Source organism: Astatotilapia calliptera, chromosome 18 (assembly GCF_964374335.1).
Source record: "Astatotilapia calliptera chromosome 18, fAstCal68.1, whole genome shotgun sequence".
NCBI classification, from domain to species: domain Eukaryota; kingdom Metazoa; phylum Chordata; class Actinopteri; order Cichliformes; family Cichlidae; genus Astatotilapia; species Astatotilapia calliptera.
The window spans coordinates 31376004-31403666 of record NC_137439.1 but is presented as its reverse complement, the minus strand read 5'-3'; the positions used below and the strand labels follow the sequence as shown (position 1 = coordinate 31403666).

Below are 27663 nucleotides of genomic sequence, written 5' to 3'. Positions count from 1 at the left end.
GCTGTGACACTTGGGTACAATGTTAAAGTTGGTAGGGGCCGCAGTGACAGATTCCACCTCACATTTTGCTGGCCCCGCCCCACCTCACCACACACTGACTCACAGAGCACAGAGGAAATGAGTTGAGCAAAAGCCTCTTGACACATCAGAGCAGCTCATTCAGTTGACATGTGTTTCCTATGTGTGTTGTGCGCAGATCCTTAAATAACCCCAGTCACCTGTTCTTAACAACCTTCAAAAGAAAGAAAGTAGACATCATGGGAGCATCTTCCTCTGGCTTGCTGGATGAGGCCAAAATCAGCTACATCAAAGGTAACTAAGAAATCACTTTTCTTTTTCAGAGCAGCTCAGAAAAACTTGAATGTCAGTTTTCTAATCCTAAGAAATAGAAGGGAGAGAGTAAAAGTGAAACAGAACCTATAAATGTATGGGCACAATGATAGCAGCTACTTTGGCTTTGTAGTAGTCAAAGTAGTAGCAGTAATAAAAGCAATAGATGTGGTTATTGCAGCTGTATCAATGTAGTAGTAAATTTAAAAATAAACCAAACTGCTACTTTTGTTCGATTGCTTTTAGACAGCATAAATATATTTTTATTAGTCTTCTAGTTGCTAACTTTTAGCAAAAGGCTGACAGGAAACCTGGTTAGAGGTGCGGTGTGTTACAAGGGTCCCCGGAATAATGGGTTGACTGGGGAAATTGCGGTTATTTTGGGCTGGGTACCAGCCTTGACCACCAAGCTAAGAGTGTGACAGTAACCAAGCAAAGGACATTATGCTTTAAAGTCTAATTAAATTATATCTATTTTAATGAATATTTTAACTTTAATAGAAAAAAGTAACAAAACTGATGTGCTCTGTAAATGTTTTTGCTTATTTCTCCATGTGTACATTCCTATACATGTTATCAGCACAGTCACATCCTGTCACTAATCTCCCTTGCAAACTCAAATGTAATTACAGCTATTTCCAACTATTATATTATTATGGGTTGTCAGATCTCTGTCTATCTATGTGTGTCAGTATGTAAGATGAAAGTCAGGCTGGATAGTGGTCTCATACTGTAAACAAATGATTATGATCAATCTACACTGAAGACACCGGATTAAAAACCCGGAACCACAGTCAAAACCCACTTACACACCAGCGTACACAAGCAGGACTTTTGTTAAATTCGGCCACATGACAAATTACTTCACACCTGCACACTGTGGTATTGTTTATATTTGGCCTTTGTATATGTGTGAGGTAGTTGATATATCCTCTCACCCTTTTCAGACATGTACATTATTTCTTCAAATATGCCTGTCTTGTTTTACCTCTCCAAGATTACTTTTTACTTACCATTTATTACTGTTTTTTTTTTCCCGCCGCCTGTCCCGTTTGGTTCTTTTGCCATCAGAATTATTGTCTGAAGGCCAAGAAAGATGCCCAACGGATTTACTATACCAAGTGGACCATGGACCAATACGGCCATTGGTATTTTATATATATATATATATATATATATATATATATATATATATATATATATGTATATATATATATATATATATATATATATATATATATATATATATATATATATATATATATATATATAGGTAGATAGATCGATAATCTATGAGTATATAACAGTAAATACTAAATATTGAATATTATTGTGCAGCTTTAAGTGTTTTGTTAACTGCGTTAAATTTAAAAAAAATCTCCCTGGAGTCCAGTGCTAGGGCAATTTCTATACCTTACCTTACGGTTGTAAGTTTTTTGCTCAAAACATTAAAAAAAGGTTAGGGATGACTATCAAAACAGTGAGCTGACAGAGATATTGGAGTTATGTCAGCCTGATGTCTTAGTGGTCACACTGCTTTCCCATAAAAGTCACAATGAGAGACTTGCTGGGCTGGATTTGAATGGTGAATCGCCTTGTAACCATTTACAGCCATTCATGCAGTGCTGTGTTCTATGCCTTTAAGTGCTATCTAACTACAATGACATTCTCACCTGTGACCCTTTAACTCACGTAGTTATATTAATAAACGAGCATGCACAACATTATAATTCCACATGTATCTTGTGCATTTTATGCTCAGCTCAATAACATCAGGATTATTTTCAACAATATGTATATAACAGTGTGGTGTCTCGCTAACTCTTAATGAAATTTAAAATAACACTTACATTTGGTCCATGCCTGAATGTCAGACAGACTTTAACATGCTGAACAAGCTAGCTAAGTTATGTAGCCCATATCTGAAGCAGGCTATGAAAGACATTGGCCTAGCAATTTAAACATTTGTCAGTATAAAAATATTGACAAGTGCAGCTTTAATATGTACATTTCCATCCTTAAAACTAAATTTACCATTCCCAGTTACTCTGCACTTGCAATGGTTTCCTTCAGTGAAGGGTATGTATAAGTTCAAACACTCGTTTTGAAATTAGTTTTTAATATCATGGAGTTTTTAATATCTGTGTAACAATGCACACAGAGAGGAAAACTATGCTGATTACTGTTATAAAAGAATACACATGTAAATATGTGTCATTATGAAAAAAATTGTTCTAAACAAGTTTGAGTAACATCAAACATTATAACAATCCCAACAACAAGCTGTGTTTCTGTATGCATCCAGGACTGGTTGATGGTACATTCCAGAGCTTCAGTGACTTTTACCGTCAGCAGTACTCTGTAGCCTACCTTGGACACTTACACCAGGAGGTGGAGCCTAAGAGAGAGGGGAGGGGGTTATTGCTTACACGGAGGGTAAGAGTTAAATCTTTTCAAACTCAATTCGACTACATATATATTTATGCATGTTGATGCAGCTGGAAAATTGGTCTAAATTTCTAATTATGTTAAAGTTTAACCAGTGTGTGCTTGTGTGTTTGTGCACTGTACAGCCTCAGTATGCTCCTGAGGAGGTGCTGTATGAAGGGAGCATTAAGTTCTCCAACTGGGATGAGCAGCTAAAGAAATGCAGAGAGAGATACATAATTCTGCGAAGAGACTACAAAGCAGAGATACATGATAGCATGGAGGTAACACACAGATTAATACGCTCACACACAGCACGTGAAATTTGCAGCCTAAATGATTTGCATCCTGTGATGAACATTGCTATCTGTGATTCCAATTTTTAGACTTTCAACCGTGGATGTGTGGCTAAGATGGTCCTCCAGCTGACGGGGGCAATTGTTTTCACCAAAGATGACGAATCAAGAGCTCACCTTGAGAAAACCTGTGCCGGAATACTGAATGGTATTTTAGATGTGCAACAGCATGACTGATACTACTCATAGTTTGTCTTCCCAATGAAGATATGATCTGCTTTAACTCAGCATCTCTGAAGTCAGTTAATGAAAATGAAACGACTGTCAGTAGGGAAATGCTCCATGATGAGGGTATGAGTACAGCAAACTGAGTAACACTACAAACTTAATCATTTTAGTACAGATAATTATTTATATATGTAGAACACCTCACACAAGGCAACAACTTGATAACAAGCAGGTTTTAATAAAGAAGTGTAACCTTCAAGGTTTTCCGCTGGATTTAACAAATTCCTGACCGTTCAAAACATATTTGAAGTTTAGCAAGCTGTGATAAAAGGCGGAAAACACCGCAGCCATTAGGATGATTACCAATCAGTGATGCTGACTGCTTGTGTTTGTGAATGTCTAACACTGTGCCACATTGACTTATGGTATAGCATTTTCTTCTTTCCTTTCATAAAGGATCCACCAGTGCAGTCCGTCATTTGTATTAGAGCCTAGATTGTACTAAATTCTTCTAGAGGGAGAGAGATATTTTGAAAATGGAAACAGGAAACATCGAGGAAAGTAAGATTATACAGTGATACACGCTATCTATCAACTGTTCGAAACCACTTGTAAATGTCCTTGGTTTTTTTGTGTTTTTTTAAGAACATTTAAATAAAAAAAGGGTTATAATATTGTAAATGAAATTTACAATAATGAGGTGTCTGAAAAATCAGATTGTGTTGACCCGTTTAAGTGTCAAACACAAGATTTTATAGAAGAGTGTGTACTACTCCTCTCACATAACAGGACAATTTGATCAGAATAGAAGAAAATGTGGAAAGTTGCTAAAGATGATCAAGCTCAACAGAATCTCTAATGAACCTCAAATTCACATGTTCAGGCTGGGTTGGAATTTGATTTCATAACAATCTGTCAAATCAAATACCATGATTCATCATTATTAAGTAAAAAAGGTCACCAGTATCTTTGAAGATGTCCAGTATCTGATAGATTCGATTTTAGTCACTTAATTACATGATAGATAATTTACTAAACAGTCAGAGGCTTATGAGTGTAACATAAACAAAAGCTTCTTTGTTGGACACAAATTAATAGAGATTACAGTCAAACCCACATCAGTAATTTTGTTTTATTTGTGTTTCCAGGAGGAAAGGAGGACTCTTCTTCTGCAGTCGTTAATCCAGATGCATTTGCTGTGCATCTCCACTTGGCTTACACAGGCCACACCTGCTTCCTGTTTCAACAAGAGGAGGAGCGAGATCACTTCCTGTCTGGCCTGAAGACCTGTATTAGACATCGCAACCTTGGTAAACACTCATATGTATGCTTTTGCCGTGGCCCACTTAGCCTTGCTTCAGATGTGCAGGGTAATAACACAAAATAAAGACAAAACAATGTCAAATGCCTGCTTGCACAATCACTGCAAGCTAAGAAATTCCCTAAGCAGTCAAAGCCATCACACGTGTAGATAATTTTAAAAGATGAATCGCTCGCTTTCAAATTATTTGAAATATCCAATTTTTTTTAAAAAAAATGACCAGACCCATCAGTTACCTCACTTTTTCTCCCCAAAGGTCTTTAAAAGGTCTTTATATGTTGGTATGACCAAGTGCAATTTGTCTATGTGCATGACTTCTAATTTCTGAGGATGTCCTAGTTCAGAATTATGTGTTTTCATATCAAATGAAAACAGTTTTACAAAGTATGCATCATTCTAACTACTACAAGGTCAACAACAAGTTTGGGTCCATTTCTTGCTCAGTAGCTCTGAATTTTTCTAACTCTCTCCTAAGCTGGTAGTCCTTGCTAATATTTTTGAGCTAAGAGCTCAAAAGGATTTTCAATATTTTGTCATGGTGTGCAGCGCTACATGCTGTTGATTAAATCCAAATACTTTTTACAGTTGTCTAATATCAGATGTGAGTGTAAAATATTTCAAATTGTTGTAGCAGAGTCCTGCTTCTGGTTGGCTCGTCTTTAGTTTGTCATTCATGTTGTGACAGTTGCCCGGGTGACAGATATAAATATTAATGCTGCTGACTTCCTGTGTGGTTAGCTAGGATACAAACCAAAAAACAAACCCCTTCAACTTTAAGCAATAAGGTTGCAAAAACACAGCACATCATATCTGCACAAAGATATCCTCAGCAGGAAATAGCACACAGATGGCCGCCACTGTCTATTTCACTTTAGATGTGTAAAGCCACAGCACTTACAGTGATGTTGATTTTATTCATCTCAAAGTGATATATCAACCTCTTCTTCCAATAACCATATCTCTTCATTTAAACACTTCCTTGGAATTTTAAGTCTTTGACTTTTTTAAACATTTGATGATGTTCTGGTGTCCCTTCAAAAAAAAAAGCTAGCCTACCTGAAGTACTTCTGCCCCCACTGTACACTTGTATGATATATAACACATAATGTTAATTTTAGATTATTGCAATCTGCCAGTTGTGGTCAGATGTTTACATAAACTCATGAATTCCATGAATAGGCATGAATATCTTGTTAATTTAGGGGGTTTTAATTTTTTTTTTTTTCATTTGAGTTACGAATTTGTATTTTCTCTAATCCACACAGGATCATACAGGCTGAAACACAAAGGAAACACAAAGGATATGATATGCACTCATATCCTTATAAATAAAACACAACTTGAACAGGTAGTTGTTGACAGGCTTCTGGCAAATTGTGGTTGGATATTTGACCACTCATCTTGGCAGAATTAGAAGACTTAATTTAAATTGGTATGGTAACAATATTAAACAATAGTCTGTCCAGTTTTTACCCTGCCCTTCACATCATGGTAGCTAGGATAAGGCTTTTAAAGGAATGGAGAATATTTTTGGCCAGGTTTGCAAATTAAATTAAGAGAGTTTAAAAGTATCATGTGGAGGGTATTTACAGATGTCTAAATATTGGACTTTAGAAAGAAATTTTGCAATCATTATTGAAGATTGTTTGGATAGCTATTATTTTTAGTGTTTGTGCATACAAACTAGGTTTTACATAGTCTTTTCTAAAATTAGGAAACCTGTCAGTAGCTGCAGTGAGAAAAAATGCACACTGTTTTGTGAATTTAGCAATGACACAGATGCAGACTTGGTATGTTAGTCAGAGCAAATTCAGGGGTGATAGGTAGTGATGGGACTACCTATCATTTGAAACACAGAACTATTTCTATCCATCCATCCATCCATCCATCCATCCATCCATCCAAACCAACTGAGCGAGTCCTTGGGTCTACCTCCTTGCGGTAGGACATTTCCGGAATACCTCACCTAGGAGGTGTCCGGGAGGCATTCTAGTCACATGCTCGAACCACCTCAAATGGCTCTTTCTGATGTGGACGAGCAGTGGCTCTACTTCAAGTCCCTGGTCGAGTCTTCCACTCATTGAAGAAAACTCATTTCTGCCACTTGTATATTTAACCTCATTCTTTCAGTCACTATCCAGAGCTCGTGACCATAGGTGAAGGCTGGAGCGTAGGATTGATGGCTTTGCTTTTATGCTCACCTCTGTCTTCAATTCAATTAGATTTAATTTGATTTCAATTTAAACAAATCACAACAATAGGTGCAAAAAATCACTCAGTGGGTTGAGGAGTATAAAAAAAACATGCATCATATTCAATTCAATTCAATTCAATTCAATTCAATTCAATCTATATAGTTCCAAATCACAACAGAAAAACCCAACAAGAATCATATGATCCCTAATGAGCAAGTGCTTCAGCAACAGTGGGAAGAAAAAACTCTTGGAACAGAAAGAAACCTCCAGCGGAACCAGACTCGGAGAGCGGTGGCTGGCTGGGGGTGTAGAGGGGAAGACAGGACAAAGACAAGCTGTGGAAAAGAGCCAGACAGGGTTTTCGGAACAAACTGTTAAATGTTCAGTTTCTATGCCATATGTCAGAACAAGATCTAGAATGTCATTAAAGTGGTGGGTGGGTTGTTTTATATTTTAAAAGAAGCCAATTGACGCTGTAATTTTTAGTATCTACATGGATGTTAAAATCACCCACAACAATTATTTTATCTGAGCTGAGCACATAATTTAGATAAAAAGTCTGAGAAATCGTTCAGAAACTTAGTAAGGCCCAGGTGGATGACAGATAACAACAAGTAAAACTGTTTTTTGCTATTTCCAGCTAAGGCTAAGAACCAGGCTTTCAAATTAATTAAAACTCTGTCTGGGTGTTTGGTTAATTAACAAGTTGGAGTGGAAGAGTTTTTGAACACCACTCAGACTCAGACAGTCAGGGTTTTCAAACAGGGGGCTAAACGGGGTCTCCAATTCAGTGATCCTGGCCTCCAGAGCTGCAAATAGGCATTTAATTACAAGTATCATTGTTACTAAAGTAGGCCAAGGAGTAAGTAAACATCTGACACAATGAGCAGGAAAGTGCAGGAGGAACAGGTGAAAAGACCATGCTGCTAGAGAGTCTGCTATGAGCTAATCTAAGCGAATCCCTAGAGACACATTTAGTGAATACTGTCAATATAATTAGCAGATCAATCAACAGAGAATGGATATTGTATAAAGTATGTGAAGACTATACTTTGAGATAAGATGTTGTCTATATGTTTTTAAGTAAAATCTATGCTATCTAATCAAAACTATATCTTCAGTCGATGTCAGCAGCATCCCATGTGTAAAATGTCTCTTCCTCTCCTGAAATATCTGATGGTTTACCAGAATCGCTTTGAGGCTGACCAAAAGTCAAATAGGAAATGGCCGCATGCTGTTTTTTTTTTTAAATTTATTTATTTTTAATTTTTAGCAGGATATGATTCATGACTTTCTGTTCCTTAAACTTCTGCAGAAAAAAAAATCTGAAACAGCTCAAGGGAAACTACACTACAAGACATGTTTTTTAGTGAATTAGCAAAAGAAAAAAAAGAAAAAAAGAACAAAAAAATTAGAGATGTGAAAATGGTCAGATGTGTTGTAATGAGAATGGAATATTGATGTCAGGGATCCACAATTTCTTCCAAACTAAAATGACTAATGACAAAATACTAAGAATTAAGTATTTTAATACTTACCACACTTGTAGATCATTTTAAGCCACGGGTGTTCTAATAAGAATGGGATACTGATTTCAACTTTCAAAAATAAAGGGACAGGATGAGCATGCCACCAGATTCTTTCAGAATAATAACAAAATCCCGACTTCCTGCAGACCCGTGGTGTAATTCATCATATGAGAATCAAGCATATGCACGAGCCCTCCGACTCTACCGACAAGACAAAGGATGCTATGAATCCTGGGAAATGCTGCTGGGCACTGAGGAACAAGTTTGTACACACACACACATTAAAACTTTAAGCCTGTCTGTGTTCTTCATTTCACTTTAGTTCAATTTATTTTTATAGTGCTAAATCACATTAATAGTTATCTCATGGCACTTTTTTTTCTAAAGACCCTACAATAACATGCAAGAATTAGAAAACTCCAATATTCAGATGTCCCACTACGAGCAAGCATTTGGTGACAGTTAGAAGGAAAAACTCCCTGAACCAGGCACAAGGAGGGAAAACCTCCTTGTGCTGCAACCAGTTAGAGTGTAGGGAAGGGAGACAGCAGAAAAGACAAACTGTGGAAAAAAGACAGAGATTAGCAATAATTTATGATTAAATGCAAAGTGTTGTAAAGACAAAGCCATAAACAGTGTGCTTGTGTATGTAGGTGCTTGCCTCCCAGGTGATGGAGGAAGTGTTGCCATGGTTACACAGTCAGCTTCAGTCCAGGATAAAAGGCAAGAAGACTGAAAAGATACGGCAATGGCTCGCAGTAAGTAAAAATATGACACCAAGTCTCTGCAAATTCTGAGTCTATCTATTTATGAAATGTTCCTGTTCAGGATTGTTTTAGTACTATGTCACTCGTTTAGCATGTATGTGTAGCATTTAGCAATATTCTAACTAACACTACTGAATGGTACGGTAAAAGATGATCAAAGCATTAAGCAACATTCACAGGAATTATCATCTAATCAAGCAGTTCTGAGCAGCTTGCGAACATATGAGGTAATGAGCTGCTTTGTAAGATGTGTTTAACAATATATTTATATTTAGCAATACATAGGGGTATTTCTTTTACTACACTTTTTCTCCATGGCCATTTATGCAAATTAGAACAATGTTCAAAAATGTAAACAAATATTTAGATAGCTGTCTAAAGATAATGTAATGTGTCATTGGCATATTTAAATATAAACCTTGTATTACAAAAGTCCCTATTGTAATCAACTGGGGATCTTAAGCAAAAGTTCCTTGTTATGCTGCCCCCACGTGGTCAAAAAATAGCATTTTTTAAAGTGAACTTCAAGACTTTTTCTTTCTTTAGAAATGATATAATCTGATACCATACCAATCTGATCTTCTCAGAATGCTACCTAACTTATCAGAATTAAGGGAATTATCTGACAGCAAGTATCTTTGAACTACAACACTATTATCTTTTACCCCGTGTTCCAACAAATTGTGTGTGGCAGTTTTAGCATCAGTTTTTAATCTCTCTGTTGCACAGTGTATTAATTTGTTTGTATGTATAGACAGTGCAAGCAACCCACACGTTGGTGCTGGAAAAGCTGACTGCAGGTCTGGAGGCTCTGAAGAAGGAGTGCCGTGAGACAGCATCAGACAATCAGGCACTCATCAGATCCAATCTGGACCAGATAATGTCCTCTCACTTGTTCCTGGAGCAAAAAGTCAGAGGTACACATTGTTTGACTAATCTCATCTGAAAATGCCTAGAAAATGAGTGACTGTTTTTAATGGCTAAACTCAGCTAAATCCATATTAAGCTACAAACTGAGCGTCTAGCCATGGTTCAGCTTTTGTGCACATTTTGTGAATCTGTATCTGTTTCAGCATGTGTATGTGAAGAGGCAGAGAAAGTGTGCAGTGAGTCTGTAGCACCCTACATGTCCTCCATCCTTGAAGCACTTACCGAGAACATAAGCGGAGGTATTCTTGGGATGCAGCGCACGCTGAAAACACAGATGGATTCGGCCTTTTTACACAAAAACGAAGGGACACAGGAGACAAAGAAGGTGAGAGAGGACTTGTTTTTAGTTACCCTAAAGTATTTGTGTGGCAGCCAAAATAAGAGCTGTTCCAATTCTCCAAATACTGAAGAAAGAAGTTTGAATGCTGCCTTTATCGTTTCCTTTAACATAGGATACAGTGCACCATCCTTTATGAAAACGGAGGTGAAAACACTCCCATAATTTACTACAATGGACTATCTGACAATTATGAACACAGTCGACATAAGTGGAGCAGATCATGTAAATGTTATTTGTACAGTAGCTGCATTTTCCATTTCATTCCAAACCTCTTGATATATTTACAATTTTTACCAACAGTTTGTTAAGCTCAGAGCTGAATATCACCAGGAGCCTCTAAACACTCAATGTGAAGACTGAGTGAAGAGTTTGAGGTTTTAGCAGTAACAAGAGCAATAGCAACTTTGAGCCATCCATGCAAAGTGCAGATTACGAATTCATTCTGATAACATCACCCCTTCTAAAAGTAAACTCTCCTAGTAGCAACTATCACAACCACAATGGGCATAAGACATGATTTTATGGTTTGTTTGTTTTGGGTTTTTTTGCATTTGATTTCATGCAAGATGTTAGTAAATGTTAGTAAACCTATGGCCACGAGCTGTGGGTAGTGACCGAAAGAACGAGATCCCGGATACAAGCGGCAGAAATGAGCTTGGGTGGCTCTAAGGGTGGCTGGCCTCTCCCTTAGAGATAGGGTGAGAAGTTCGGCCATCCGGGAGGGGCTCAGAGTAGAGCAGCTGCTGCTCCACATCGAAAGGAGCCAGCTGAGGTGGTTCGGGCATCTGACAAGGATGCCCCCTGGGCGCCTCCTGGGTGAGGTGTTCCAGGCATGTCCCACCGGGAGGAGGCCCCGGGGCAGACCCAGGACACGCTGGAGAGATTATATCTCTCGGCTGACCTGGGAACGCCTTGGTATTCCCCCGGATAAGCTGGAGGAGGCGGCTGGGGAGAGGGAGGTCTGGGCCTCTTTGCTTAGGCTGCTGCCCCCGCGACCCGGCCTCAGATAAAGCGGATGAAGATGGATGGATGGATGGATGTTAGTAAATCTGGCCATAAATGTTCCTTCTTCTTTAAAGTGCCAGCCTTTGTAATGAAGGGATATTTTTCACAGGCTGTTCTCATTTACATAATCTCCATAAAACAGAACACAGTGTGGCATTTTGTACTCCATCTTCCTCATATTGTAGTTTCAACACAGCTGGGACATTTTCATTAAGGTTAGACTTTTGGAAGGCACCCATTGTGCCGCTTTTGTGCCATCTTGAAGAGGGTCTCATTTGAAATCAAGAAACACAAGATGTTTGAAGTTGAAGATGTCTGAAGTTTTTGCTTGCCCAAATTTTCAAAAGTGCTGACAGAAAGCATTTGCTCTATTTCTTTTAGGCCTTGTCCAGTCTACGATCAATGCGTCTAGATCAGTGCTACAAGCAGGTGGAGAACCTGACAGAGAAACTCGAAGCCTTAAAAGAGCGATTTGGATTGAGCAGCATTCATAGACTGGTTCACTATGCAAGTCTGGAGATGGAGCTGGTATGAAGCACAATCTTCAGTATAGACATGGCCTCTCAAGGAGCCTAAAAGTAGAAAAGATTGACGTGAGCCGTTTTTTAGTGTTTGCTGTGTGTGTGTTACAGTTGCTGGACAGTGCTGTCTACACCTTGGAACAGTTCCTCCAGTCATCAGCCAGACTGCAGCCCACTCAGGTTCCTGTTAAGCTGAACAGGGCTACAGAAAGAGTGCTGAAGGTAAATAAGTTAATTATTTTGAATTAAATTTTTATTTAATAAAAAATCTATCATGTGTGATCAGAAGATTTCTGAAGGAACTGTATAGACCGTGTATTTTAGAAATCCAAATAAATGAAAGATATGTGATTTTCATAAAATAAGGAATAAATATGCTTAGATACACCATTAAAATGTTACACACTGAAACAAAATGATGTGTGCATTCTAGTGGGAACCCTGGACTCTGGTCCCAAACCCTAAAAACATGTCTTTGTAGCAGGTGTAGTGCGCAGCTTGTTAAACCTGGAAAGCCCTGAGAGACTATTTGAAATCTACAAAGAAAAAGTATTTGTGTCACTGACAACTTGTGTTTTTATGTGGGTCAGTTGCAAATTGACACACTACAAGTTCAATTGCGGATTCAGACAGCAAAGTAAACTAACCTGTCACAGTGATAAGTAACTTGTTCCTGTTTTCTAGTGTGCCCCACAAATACAATACAATCTTTGCTCAAAAGTGAGTATTACAAAAAATCTTGCTTGTGTGTGTGAGTAGCAGCTGGACTATGACAGCAGGGTAGTCCAGAGGAGGCTGTACGAGGAAGCCCTGCTGGAGATCACTCTGCCTACTCTCACCAGGAAGATGGACAGCAAGTGGAAAACTGTAGGTCAACCTGCTGCTACTTCACTCTGTCTGACTCTATCGTGTGTTATTGATATTTTATATTCTACAAAGCATGGACTGTCTGGTTTTCTGTGTCTAGGAGCTGCAACAGTTTGAGCAGTACATTTTCGCTGACTACAGCAGTTTTATCCTGGTTCATAACATTTACGATGATGTTCTGAAAACCATTCTCAGCAAGCAGATAGAGACAGGTAAATATTGATCTTGATATTGATCTTTGTTTGTGCATTGGTATAGATTTTGTTTCTTCTTTTTTCTGGTATTCTCTCCTAGGCTACAAGGAGACAGGTTACAAATTAAACGAAAATCCTGGACTCATTTTATTTACATGGTTTTACCTCAGAGAGAAGCATCATTGTGAATCTATAAATTGTAAGGATTTGGTCACTTTTACCCTGTCATGAAGCATCTTCAACCTATTCTTGGATGACAGTGCATCCAAGCCCATTCATCAGGCACAGAGAACACTCATTTTCTGCTTCTAAATTGAAACTGAGGTTATTGTACACAGCCCAGAAAACCTTAGAAATATGGTATCTAATCAGATTCTTGCTCTGGATGGCATTACCTTGGCCTCCAGTAACGCTGTGAGGAACCTTGGAGTCATTGTTGACCAGGATATGTCCTTCAATGCACATATTAAACAAATATGTAGGACTGCTTTCTTCCATTTGCTCAATATCTCCACAAGTCTCAGAGTGACGCTGAAAAACTAGTTCATGCATTTATTACTTCTAGGTTGGACTACTGTAATTCATTATTATGAGGATGTCCTAAAAACTCCCTAAAAAGCCTTCAGTCGATCCAAAATGCTGCAGCAAGAGTCCTGACAGGGACTAGAAAGAGAGAGCAGATTTCTCAGATATTGGCTTCGCTTCATTGGCTCCCTGTTAAATCCAGAATTAAATTTGAAATCCTGCTCCTCACATACAAGGCCCCATCTTATCTTAATGACCATATCACCCTTTTAGAGTACTTCGCTCTTGCACTGCAAACTTACTTATGGTTCCAAGAGGATTTAAAAATAGTAAAAAAGTAGTACATCGTACTTGTATGATTAGGCTTAAAACCTTCTGTAACAAACCAGACACAGCAGACCTGGTGACATTTTTATGCTCTTAAGCATCCTTTATTAACTCTCACACGTTGCTATTCACACCACAGCCAGCTTAACATACCGACAACAACAAGAACCACACTCAGGACCCAGTAGTATTTAAGCAGGGTGGTGTGATGACCCGATGCAGCTCCAGTGCGTTGGCTTCTCCTCCAGCTGTGCCACAACCACGCCTGCCACACTTTCCTTTTTCTAAAGCGTATAGTTAGACAGTAATCAGGTGACCCTGAATCCTCCCTTAGTTATGCTGCAATAGATGTAGGCTGCTGGGGGATTCCCATGATGCACTGAATATTTCTTCTTCACTCACTATGTGTTAATAGACCTCTCTGTATTGAGTCATACTTGTTATTAATCTCTGGCTCTCTTCACAGCATGTCTTTTATCCTGTCTTCCTTCTCTCACCCCAACCAATCACAGCAGATGGCCCCGCCCCTCCCTGAGCCTGGTTCTGCCGGAGGTTTCTTCCTGTTTAAAGGGAGTTTACCTTCCCACTGTCGCCCAAGTGCTTGCTCATATGGGGTCATATGATTGTTGGGTTTTTCTCTGTATTTATTATTGTTTATATATATCTTACAATTTGAGTGGTTTGGAAAAACGTGCTTCATATCTAATTCCATTCAATTTAGTTCAGTTTTATTTCTATAGCACTGAATCACAACAACAGTTGCCTCAAGGTGCTTTATATTGTATAGTAAAGTAAAGTAAAGTAAAGACTTAATAATACAGAGAATCCCAACAAAAATCATATTACCCCCCCCTATGAACAAGCGCTTTGGTGACAGTGGGAAGGAAAAACAGCAGAATCAAACTCATTGAGGAGCAGCCATTTGCTGCGACCGGGTGGGGGTGTGGGGAGGAAGACAGGAAGAGAGCCAGAGATTAATTATGACTAATATTTGAATGCAGAAACCTGTATAAAGACATAGTGAGAAAAAGGTTAGTGAAGAATAAACACTCTCCCCAGTGCATCAAGGGAAGCCCCCTCCCGCAGCTTAGACCTAAGCCTGATCTTTACAAGAGGGTGTCTGTCTCTCCAATCCAAACTGGAAGCTGGTTCCATAGAAGAGGGGCCCAAAAGAAGGCTCTCCCTCCCATTCTACTTTTAAACACCCTAGGAATCACAATTAAGCCAGCAGTCTGAGAACAAAGTGCTCTGTTGGTGTGATACGATAACTATGAGGTTTTTAAGATAAGATGGGGCCGGTTCTTCAAGACCTTTTACGTGATAAAAAGGTTTTTAAATTCAATTCTGGATTTAACAGGGAGGCATTGAACAGAATCCAGGATGAGAAAAATATGCTCTTTCTTTGTGTAATGGGGAAGGCTTTAGGACCCAGGGGACTCAATGGAGGGCATAAAAGAGGGCGTAGTAACAGGTGCTGACGATTCCCACTGACAAGCGGCTGTGAGTAATGGATGCGTGAGTAGGTGAAGAGCCGAGAAGTTTAATCGCCTACGACGCAAACTGTGGTTTTAAACCTCTATAGATGAGGTTCAAGTAGTGATTTCTGTGGAAGAAAAGGCCAAGACAAATCAGGTGTGCAGCAAATACAGTTGCCTACTCGAGGGCAGGCTGCACATGCGACCTTGTCACTGTTTTTTTCCTCCTTCTCTGTATGGTTGTGTTTTGTTGGTTTTAGCAGGTCACCGTTTTTAATTATTTTTGTTGTTTTATTTCGGGTTTTGTTTATTTTTATTGGGTTGGTGCAATACTAAGCGGGCAACGTGCAATCCCTGAGTGGGGCTCATACCTCGGGGGAATGAGGATTTTTTAGTGGTGCTCTGTGTGTGGATTTGCCGTGATTAAGGTTTATTAAGAGTGCTTTTGTATTACCACCGTCTATTGCCTGAACTAGCACTTAGTGCATGCTATAAGTGTTCGGTTGGGCCTTTTTATGTTTGAGGTGGATTTGTCTCTTTTAGAGTGACGAGCACCTGGGACCGCCAAGGAGGAACAAACCCTCAGGTGATAGCTTCGTTGCTGGCAAGGTTGCACCGCTACTATTTTTTTGTTGTAGCGATGTTTTAGGTTTTATTTTCTTTTTCTCAAAACTTTGGTGTCTTGTCATGTTAATAAATTGTTGAACATCTTTTACTGATATTGACCCTCTTGTCCTGTTTATTCTGGATTCGATCCTGTGAGAGTTTTTTTTGGTCTGAAAGTTCGTACTAGTCATAAGAGAGGCCCACAGTGGTTACTTGGTGCCTTATACCACACTACATTAATTGGCGTTGTCGACAGAATCTAGGTCATATCAGTTACGGTGTTTGGTTTTTATTTTGACGGTGGCCCTGCTTATTTTAGGAAGAATATTAAAGGAGAGGAGGGAAAGAAAAAAAAACAGTGACATTTTCTACGGAGGGGAAGCCAACGCTTGGACTGCTGTGGGGATAATAGACCTCCGTCGCCGACCTTATGGATGACGTACAGGCCCTTTTGGAGCAGCTGCAACAGCTAAAAGCAGCAAATGAACAGTTGAGGGACCAATTACAGGAACGTTCTCCTGTGACTGGCCAAGTGCCAGACCCAGTGCCAGGTCCATCTACTGTGCCCTCAAATATGAATTCAATAAATGAAGCTTCCAATGTGTGTTACGTTTATGCACCTCGGGAGCGTAAATGCCCAAGGTTCACCGGTAAACTGTCAGTGGACTTGTTAACGGTTGACCAGTGGGTGGAAGAAGTACATAGGTGCTTGGAGATTCGTCCTATGTCAAGAGCAGCACAAGTGATGTTTGTGATGGACCATCTTGATGGCAGTGCCAAATCGGACGTCTGTTTTCATTCGAGTATCAGCAGAGACACTCCTGACAAGATCTTTGATATTTTGGTCGAGAACTATAGCTGCACTCAGTCATATGTAGCTGCCCAGCTACAGTTCTTCCAGCGCACCCAGCGAGAAGGGGAATCTCTGCGAGATTACTCTCATGCTCTTAAATCTCTAATGGACATTGTAAGCTGTAAGACACCAGGTGGTATTCCAAATTCTGACATATTGTTAAGAGATCAGTTTACTGAACATGTCCATGATGATATGCTGCGTAGAGAGCTGAAACAGCGGGTCCTCCAAACACCAGACCTGTCCTTTCTTGCCCTACGCAGTATTGCCCTTAAGTGGGCTGATGTAGGGAGGCAGGGAGGGAAAACTAGGCCCCGAGCCTATTCCTGTGATACGAATTGCCAGGTAGTAGAGGGAGTTAATGCAGAGATGCATGCAGTCACCCTCGGGTCTAATGATGACATTCTACAGATAAAAGAGTGCCTTCGTAAACAACAGGTTCAATTGGATACGCTTATGAAGCAGATGTCGGTCCATTTCTCACAGCCGTCTCAGACTAACATCCCCTCGATCTCTCCCACCACTGGGCCCTTTCGTTTCCAGGCAGATGGAAAGCCAATTTGCCATCGGTGTGGTAGGGCTGGTCACATTGCCAGGTTCTGTAGGGTCAAACATCTAGCCACGAAGAACAGTGGTGGGTCTCATGCTGACGCACATGCACACAGTCAGGTTGTGGAACAAGGCCCTGAGTCTCAGCTGTCGGGAAACTAGGTCCCTCTGGTGCAGAGAGCCAGGCATCGGGAACAGGGTTTGTAGGCTCAGCTGAAGTTGTTATGGGAGATCCCTCTCGCTTAATTGGAAATTGTCCAGTGGTGGAAATAGAAATGGGGGGTGTTATAGTTCCCTGTCTTTTGGATACTGGGTCCATGGTCACCACTATTCGAGAGAGTTTCTTTGAGAAGCACTTTAGGCCGCAGGGGGTGGGGCACTTAAAGAAATGCCAATGGTTACGCCTCAGGGCAGCTAATGGGTCGAAAATCCCCTATATAGGCTACATGGAGCTTGATGTGACTGTTTTTGGTGGCATCCTGACAAAAATGGGCGTGTTAGTGGTGGAGGACCCTCGAGATGGTAGCGTTCAGCAGCCACAGAGTGTGCCTGGTCTCTTGGGGATGAATATCATTAGCCGTTGTTACCACCTACTCTCGGAACAGTTCGGCCCTCGTCTGTTTGAATCCCCTGCCCTTGAAAATGCCAGTAAGACGTGGAAAGAGACACTTCATAAGTGTCAGCGCATTGAGGCTTTGAATACATCCGGGTATTTAGGTAAAGCAAAAGTCTATGGTCGAGCTGTTTGTGTCCCTGCTGGGTCGTTGAAATGGATACGCACTAGTTGCCCCTCTGCTGCTAATATTAATTTCCCATCAGTGCTCCTGGAGCCTATAGCGACGGGTAATCCCCTGCCGGGGGGCATCTTGGTTTCTCCGGCCCTCATTTCTGTTGAACAAGGTGTGGTTGACATTCCGGTGGTTAATGTGGGAACTGAGGATGTTTGGTTACCGCCTTGTACACAACTAGGCGAGTTGCATCTGGTTGACCCCCCATCATCTGGGAACCCTGTCGTTATCGCAGAGTCTGAGGACTCCACGCTGCCGATAACGATGCACGAAGTGACCGTACAGGCGCATTCGCACTTTGATGTTTCTGAACTCTCATGGCCTACTTTGTCCAATGAACAGGTCCAACAAGGAGTGTCACTTTTGCAGAAGCATTGTTCAGTTTTTAGTCATGGGGAGGGAGATTTAGGATGTACCACATTGGTGGAACATGAGATCCCTTTAATGGACGATGCCCCAGTGCGACAGCGGTATCGTAGGCTCCCACCTTCTCAGTATGAACAAGTGAAAGCTCATATTAAAGATTTGTTGGATCGGGGAGTAGTGCGTTTAAGCAGTAGCCCTTATTCTTCCCCAATTGTGGTGGTTTTCAAGAAAAATGGGGAGATTAGGCTGTGTGTTGATTACCGTTTGCTTAATGCCAAGACACGGAAAGATGCTTATCCCTTACCCCGTATTGAGGAGTCATTAGATGCCCTGACGGGAGCACAGTGGTTCTCTACATTGGACCTTGCAAGTGGGTATAATCAAGTACCAGTGGCCGAGAAGGACAAAGCCAAGACTGCTTTCTGTACCCCTTTTGGGTTGTTCGAATTCAATCGAATGCCATTTGGGCTTTGTAATGCCCCTAGCACCTTTCAGCGGCTAATGGAGCGGATTTTTGGGGACCAAAGTTTCCAGTCCCTCTTATTGTACCTGGATGATATCGTGGTGTTTTCATCCTCTTTTGAACAGCATTTGGAGCGTCTTGACTTGGTCTTAACGCGGCTGAAAGAGCACAATCTAAAGTTGAAGCTGGAGAAGTGTCACTTTTTCCAGCCAGAGGTTCAATACCTCGGGCATGTGATATCGGCTTCTGGGGTGGCGACCGACCCCTCTAAGATTAGTGCAGTGGCTGGGTGGGCGCGACCGACTACTTGTATAGAGCTACAGTCATTTTTGGGATTTGCCTCATATTACCGGCGGTTTGTCAAGTATGCTGCCCCGCTTCACCGGCTGGTGGGCGAGCTGGGAGGTACCAAGAAGAAACGTAGAAGTGGTACCAGTGGGCCAATGGGCCAATGGGTCACCTTTGGAGTGAGGAATGTGAGAATGCATTCCAAACATTAAAAAGGTTGCTGGTTAGTGCCCCAGTATTGGCCTATGCCGACTTTGCTAAACCTTTCGTCCTTGAGATAGATGCCAGTCAGGCAGGGTTAGGGGCAGTACTATCCCAGGAGCAAGAAGGGAAGAGACGGCCAGTTGCTTTTGCTAGCCGGGGCCTGCGACCTAGTGAAAGGAATATGTCCAATTATAGCTCTAGAAAGTTGGAATTTTTGGCTCTAAAATGGGCTGTCACTCAAAAGTTTCGGGAGTATTTGTTGGGAAATAAGTTTGTCGTGTTCACAGATAACAATCCTCTCAGTTATTTGCAGACTGCTAAATTGGGAGCTGTAGAGCAGCGATGGGCCTCAGAGCTAGCTGTGTTTAATTTTGAGATTAAATACAGGCCAGGTCCCAGCAACCGCAATGCTGATGCGTTGTCACGGCAGCTACACCCACAGAGTTCATCTGGCCTGCTTCCAGGGGTGAAGATCCCACAGACAGATGTGCAAGACCAGACAGATGTGGGGCAGCTGGGAGATGCTGTTGCTGCTACGTGTAGGGCCATAGGTGCATTTCCATCCCGACCTAAAGCTGACTTAATATCCCTTCAAGCTGCCGACCCGGTAATTGGCCCTTTCTTACAGTATTGGGAAAGTGGGAGGCTGCCTACTAAACAGGAAATGGGAAATGTAAGTAAGGGAGTGAAAAAGTTGTTGCAACAGTGGCCCAGAATCAAGTTGAAGGAAGGTGTCTTGTATCGTCAAGTTCAGACACCTGGTAATGGCAAAGTTTTGCTTCAACTGTTGCTACCCCAGTGCTTGCAAATAGAGGTTCTAAGGAGTTTACATGATGATCATGGTCATCAAGGCATTGGACGCACTACCAGCCTGGTGAGAGAAAGGTGTTTTTGGCCTTTTATGGCACGAGACATTGAGAAATATTGTCAGGAGTGCGATCGTTGTGTCTTGGCAAAGGCTGTACAACCAAAGGTTCGCACATTTAGGGGGGGTTTGGTGGCCGCTAAACCCCTGGAAGTCATTGCCATTGATTTCAGTGTTTTGGACAAGTCTAGTGATGGGCGTGAGAATGTACTTGTGGTCACTGACGTGTTTTCGAAGTTCTCTCAAGCATACCCTACAGTAGATCAACGGGCAAGTACAGTGGCACGGGTGTTAACTGAAAAATGGTTTTATATCTATGGGGTCCCTAAGCGTATCCATAGTGATCAAGGAAAGAGCTTTGAGGGAGATTTGTTGAAACGTCTGTGTCACCTGTATGGCATAGACAAAAGCAGGACCACGCCATATCACCCTGAAGGCAATGGACAATGCGAGAGATTTAACAGAACACTCCATGATCTGTTGCGCACACTCCCTACTGATAAGAAAAGAAAGTGGCCGCAATACTTGCCACAGGTATTGTATGCTTACAATACCACAGAACATCAGTCTACTGGTTTTTCACCGTATGAGCTTATGTTTGGCCAGAAGCCCCAGTTGCCTGTTGATTTCCTACTGGGGGCTTCCCAGTCGGAATCAATGTCTAGATCTGCGCAGGAGTGGGTGGAGGAGCATAAACAACGTTTAAGCTCGGTTTATGTGCATGCGAGAGAACAACTCCAACAAGCTGCAGAGAGGAGAAATAAACATTTTCAGCCCACAGTTATTTCCCTTCTCCCCCCAGGTACTTTGGTTTATCGGAAAAGTCACCCTTTAGGCCGCCATAAGATCCATGATGCCTGGGATTCTACGGTGTATGTTGTTGTGCAGAGTATGGACAAAGAAGGCAGGGTTTATAAAATACGCCCTAGAGATCATTCAGGCCCTGACAAAAACTTAAATCGGGCAGAGTTGAGAGTAATACCTTTGGGTACTATGGCACCTGCTCCAGACCAACATCCCCTCGCTGACCCAGGGCTGGTACTTGAGTCACCCCAGCAATCAATATCGGATATACCAGATGATGACAGTGAGGTGGGTGGAGTTATACTCGCCATGGCTCCAAACCCACCCAGAGATCAGCTACCCTTGGTATCGGTTTCAGAGCCTGTTGGTGAAACTAGGAGTCTAGGCCTGAGCAACCTGAACCCTGTAACCCTAGTTCCAGAACAGCCAAGGGAAAGTGGGATTGATAATAGGGAGAATGTTCCAGAGCAGGACCCGGGAAGAGTTCAGGAGCGGCCTAAAAGAAGTACAGCAGGAAAACATTCAAACCCCTTTAACCTCCCGCGGTCAGTAAATTCGACGGTTGTTTTTCTCACCGGTGATTCACAAAGTTCCCCTGTCCATAATGGTTTGCCCCAAAATGTATTTAGGCCCTGGCAGTAAGTGGTCGCCGGGACGGTGACCTTTTAAAATGAGGGCAATTGTAATGGGGAAGGCTTTAGGACCCAGGGGACTCAATGGAGGGCATAAAAGAGGGCGTAGTAACAGGTGCTGACGATTCCCACTGACAAGCGGCTGTGAGTAATGGATGCGTGAGTAGGTGAAGAGCCGAGAAGTCTAATCGCCTACGACGCAAACTGTGGTTTTAAACCTCTATAGATGAGGTTCAAGTAGTGATTTCTGTGGAAGAAAAGGCCAAGACAAATCAGGTGTGCAGCAAATACAGTTGCCTACTCGAGGGCAGGCTGCACATGCGACCTTGTCACTGTTTTTTTCCTCCTTCTCTGTATGGTTGTGTTTTGTTGGTTTTAGCAGGTCACCGTTTTTAATTATTTTTGTCGTTTTATTTCATGTTTTGTTTATTTTTATTGGGTTGGTGCAATACTAAGCGGGCAACGTGCAATCCCTGAGTGGGGCTCATACCTCGGGGGAATGAGGATTTTTTAGTGGTGCTCTGTGTGTGGATTTGCCGTGATTAAGGTTTATTAAGAGTGCTTTTGTATTACCACCGTCTATTGCCTGAACTAGCACTTAGTGCATGCTATAAGTGTTCGGTTGGGCCTTTTTATGTTTGAGGTGGATTTGTCTCTTTTAGAGTGACGAGCACCCGGGACCGCCAAGGAGGAACAAACCCTCAGGTGATAGCTTCGTTGCTGGCAAGGTTGCACCGCTACTATTTTTTTGTTGTAGCGATGTTTTAGGTTTTTTTTCTTTTTCTCAAAACTTTGGTGTCTTGTCATGTTAATAAATTGTTGAACATCTTTTACTGATATTGACCCTCTTGTCCTGTTTATTCTGGATTCGATCCTGTGAGAGTTGTTTTTGGTCTGAAAGTTCGTACTAGTCATAAGAGAGGCCCACAGTGGTTACTTGGTGGCTTATACCACGCTACATTTGTAGTTCCTTGTCAGTACTCCTGCGGCAGCATTTTGGATTGACTGAAGGCTTCTCAAGGTGTTTTTAGGACAGCCTGACAATAATGAATTTTCTACTCCGTGTAGAAAATTCCCGTGTAAAAAAAAATGGGTTCTGAAAACCTGTACATCCATTAGGCAGCTGACAGAATGAAGTGCTCTGTCCTATAATGAAACCTGTGACAAATACTGAATATGAACTGGAACATTCCTGTTTGGTCCAAACATAAATTATGATTTTGTCTCTTCCTCATTATCAGCTGTCCAGGATGCAGCTAGTAAGAAAAGCAACAATCTCCTGTTGGACACTTCAGATCTTGCAATTAGTCAGTACAGTTTGCTGGGACAGACGCCTCCAAACTCTGCACCAGACAGCCCATCTGTTCATGCCCGACGGTCCTCCTCAGCCATGCCCACTGATGATCAAGAAACAATTTCTGCAGTGGAAGAAAAAAGTCAGACAGTTGATGTTTGCCCCCAGAGGAAGACAGAAGGTAACACTGATAGTGAATGTGACCAGACACATGTCTCTGACCAGAGCACAGTGCTTCTTTCTCCAGTTATTATCGTGACACAACAGTTGGATGAAACTGGCAGCAAAGAGGACCTGTTCCTGAAGGAAACCATAGAAGTTCAGATCACAACTGATGCATCTTCTACAGCAACAGAGCCAACAATAGCAAACAGATCAGACACAGATGCAAATGTTACATATGAAGTCAATGCACCCAAGTTATCTGCTGAACAAGGACCGACCATCCCAGACTCTCTGGAGTCGTCCCCTCTGGTCTCACCTCAGACAACAGAGATCCAAGTTCAAAGTGAACCTGCTATGCCTGACCTTTCAGTCTCAAATCAGCCATCAGAAGAGGATTCTTCCATCCAGCCTGCCTTACCATCACACCCACCTGATGCAGATAGTCCAGTACAAATCAGCCTCGGATCACTAAGTGAGGCAATTGCTTGCAGTTCCTCAGAACCTTCTGTTATGCCAATGATGGGACAGCAGACCACTGACAGAGCAGTCTATTTGACAGGAGAACTTAAAGACAATTGGGAGGTGGAGAGAGTAAAAGAGGAGAAACACAAAGATGAAGCAGAAATTGAGGGGCGTGAGACAATTCAAGCACGGGAAGAACAGAGAGAGAAAGAAGAGGTAACAGAGGAAGAAACAGGTGAGGGGCAGATGGAGATCCAAACAGGAGGTGAGCCTGCTGATGACAGCTCATCTGGATCACCAGTGGAGACCACCACTGCCTTAAACACAGAGCAGAAAAAGAATAAAGAGATGATGGAGGAAGAAGTGCCAAGCAGTGAACTCAGGATTGAAAATAAAAAGGATGAAGATGAAGCAGTCACAGAGAAAGGAGATTCTACAGAAGAAAAAAAAGAAGAGGATACACCAGTAGAGAGTGCTAATGAGCTACCTTCGGACAGCGTGGCTTGCATCAGAGAACTTGTGGTTGAGATTATTGAGATAGAAACAACAGTCTCCCCTGTTGCTGACAGTAGCAACAATCTCTGAAACAAGCATTAAAACAGCAAGAGCAGTTCCAGACCAATGATTCCCAACCAGATAAAAGTCACTTCAATAAGCCTTACATTTTCTAATTATTCCAGACAGAAATTTGTGCTGATTTAATTAATGTGCTGTGTTTTCATACAACAGTAAACTGAAAAATGGAATAGTTTGTCATTCTATTGTAACTCTTTTGTTGCTTTTTTTGATTCTATATTTTCTATAACAATTGCATTGAATCATCCAAATAAAGATGTTAAACTTGTGATTTTTTTTTTTAAAAAGTCGCTTTAATAATTCATTTGATTTGGTCCTCTTTAACCAATAAGCTCCAACTAATGCACGGAGATCTTTCTGAGACCTTTCTAAAGCTGTTGTGGCAGGCATGTAACCACTCCTGGGGTGTACCAGGATGAATATTCAGTTGGATGGTCAATTCAGTTGGATGGTCAATCAAGCACAATGATAAAATGACCGGCAAACCATTTGGTAATAGTTTTGGCACTATGAGAAGGTGGAAAGCCCTGCTGGAAAGGAAATCTGCATCTCTATAAAGCTTGTCAGTAGACTGAAGCATGGAGAGCTCTATAATCTCCTGGTGGACAGCTGCGATGGCCTTAGATTCGAGAAAACACAGTGGACCAACTCCCACCAATGCTAGCAAGATGACATGCAAACCACAAAACAGACTACCTAAACTTCACACTGGTCTTCAAGCACCTTGAATTTCGTGTGTCAACACACAAGGTGACACACATTTGAAACACGAAATTTCAAATGAAATGCAAAGTTGGTTCATGAATAGTTTGATATTCCAAATATGACAGTTGTGCCTCCTTTAAGTGTTGGCTTACCTGCATGCCACTCCAGGAACTGTAAAAAACAAGATTGATTAAGATGAAGATTGAAGTTTTGATTTAAAGTCATGTCTGTGAAGGTTCTCAGTCATCCAGGTCATCGTAGTCAAAGGAGCTTGCAAAGAAATGCGTCTGGACTTCTTTAAGTTGCTTGAAGACGTTTCACCTCTCATCCGAGAAGCTTCTTCAGTTCTAAGGTCAAATGGTGGAGAGTCCCAGATATAAACCTAGTGGGAGTAAACCCCCACAGAGGGACAAAAGGACCCCCTGATGATCCTCTAATCGCCTGAGCCAAGGTGTGAAACTGGGTGTGGGTCCCAATCAGCCAGAGTTTCGGGTGTGTTCATTGTGAAACCTGGCCCCACCTTATCATGCGAATTCCTGAGGTCAGATGGCCCAGGATGTGAGTGGGCGTTAAGGCGTCTGGGAAGGGATCTTAAAACTGGATTATAGATGGCAGACAGTTGGTGTCGTAAACCCCCGCCTCTGTTCAAAGATGGTCGCTCACAGTGGACATAGATGGCTTCTTTCACTCCTCTTTCAAACCCTCTGTCCTCTCTGTCCAAAATGTGAACATTGGCATCCTCGAAAGAGTGACCTTTATCCTTAAGATGCAGATGGACTGCTGAGTCTTGTCCTGTGGTGGTGGCTCTTCTGTGTTGTGCCATGCGCTTGTGAAGTGGCTGTTTGGTCTCTCCAATGTAGAGGTCTGGGCATTCCTCGCTGCACTGTACAGCATACACCACATTGTTAAGTTTGTGTTTTGGCGTTTTGTCTTTCGGGTGAACCAGTTTTTGTCTGAGCGTGTTGCTGGGTCTGAAATACACTGGGATGTCATGCTTGGAGAAAACTCTCCTGAGTTTCTCTGATACACCGGCTACATAGGGGATGACAATGTTGTTGCGTCTGTCCTTCTTATCCTCCCTCGCTGGTGTCTGGTCTTCTTTTCTGTGCCTCTTTGCTGACTTTAAGAACGCCCATTTAGGATAGCCGCACGTTTTGAGTGCTTCCTTTACATGTGTGTGTTCCTTCTTTTTTCCTTCAGGCTTAGAGGGAACATGTTCTGCCCGGTGGTGTAATAATAATAATAATGGATTGGATTTATATAGCGCTTTTCAAGGCACCCAAAGCGCTTTACAATGCCACTATTCATTCACTCTCGCATTCACACACACTGGTGGAGGTAGCTACGTAGCCACAGCTTCCCTGGGGCAGACTGACAGAAGCGAGGCTGCCATATCGCGCCATCGGCCCCTCTGGCCAACACCAGTAGGCGGTAGGTGAAGTGTCTTGCCCAAGGACACAACGATCAGGACAGAGAGCCCGGGGATCGAACCGGCGACCTTCCGGTTACAGATACGCTTCCCAACCCCCTGAGCCACGGTCGCCCCAGTAATTAGGGTCCTAATTACTCCAAGTTTGTGTTCTAAAGGGTGATGGGAGTGCCATGGGCTCCCCCGTGTCACCTATTGTAGCCAACCTTTACATGGAGGAAGTGGAAAGGAAGGCTCTTGGCTCTTTCAAAGGAAGAGTACCCAGCCACTGGTACAGATATGTTGGACGACACCTGGGTCAAAATCAAGACACAAGAAGTGGAATACTTCACTGCGCACATTAACGCTGTGGATAAAAACATCAAGTTCACCAGGGAAGACACAAAGGACAACTGTTTGCCGTTCCTGGACTGCGCTGTGCACATTGAAGAGAACGGCAAACTCAACATCGAAGTTTACCGGAAGCCCACACACACGGACCAGTACCTCCTCTTTGACTCCCATCCCAGGTTTCACAATGAACACACCCAAAACTCTGGCTGATTGGGACCCACGCCCAGTTTCACACCTTGGCTCAGGCGATTAGAGGATCATCAGGGGGTCCTTTTGTCCCTCTGTGGGGGGTTACTCCCACTAGGTTTATATCTGGGACTCTCCACCATTTGACCTTAGAACTGAAGAAGCTTCTCGGATGAGAGGTGAAACGTCTTCAAGCAACTTAAAGAAGTCCAGACGCTTTTCTTTGCAAGCTCCTTTGACGATTTAAAGTCATATTTGCTTTAACTAGTAAATTTTAAACACACTATTTTAACTTTAAGATGACTTTGCCTTCTCAGCCTACTGCCAGTAGACTGTTTATACTTTATAGAGCAATCAAGACATTGGCCAAGTCATGTGTGGAAGACCCTAAATCTGAGACATAATGAATAAGTCAATCAATTATTTTCTTCCTGACGAACATTTGAACAGATGCATTGTACATTTCATCTTTTAATCACATTGAATGCAAAAGGCATACATATTTTTATTGTTTTTATCATAAAAATGCAAACAATAAATGTCCTGTTGATCTAAATTTGAATTATAACTTAAAGTCTGTTTAAATAATTAATTAATCATTTAATTTAAGTTGTATTTCACATATTCTTGTGCAGGAAATAGATGTATAAAGGCCAGCATTTAAGAAAACTTTGATAACCACTATTGTTAAGTGACATCCTTGGACTACTCTGAATAAAAAGCTTATATTTTATGCTGGTAGATTGGTTTTTGCAGCTTAATCTAATTCAGCATCTCTTATGAATTTTTCTGTAGCTCAGGCGGTAGAGCAGGTCATC

General features: G+C 41.8%; 1 protein-coding gene across 1 annotated transcript; it reads left to right on the top strand.

Moving 5' to 3' along the window:
• Window positions 1-148: 148 nt before the first annotated feature.
• LOC113011080 (protein Niban 1-like) lies at window positions 149-24461 on the top strand. The gene is made up of 14 exons (XM_026150460.2): window positions 149-312; window positions 2636-2766; window positions 2904-3041; window positions 3144-3261; window positions 4430-4591; window positions 8473-8588; window positions 8980-9084; window positions 9848-10010; window positions 10167-10348; window positions 11750-11896; window positions 12001-12111; window positions 12649-12756; window positions 12857-12968; window positions 22937-24461. Exons 1-14 carry the CDS (start codon window positions 180-182, stop codon window positions 24199-24201), a joined length of 2991 nt encoding a protein of 996 aa, XP_026006245.1. The 5' UTR covers window positions 149-179; the 3' UTR covers window positions 24202-24461.
• Window positions 24462-27663: the final 3202 nt, after the last annotated feature.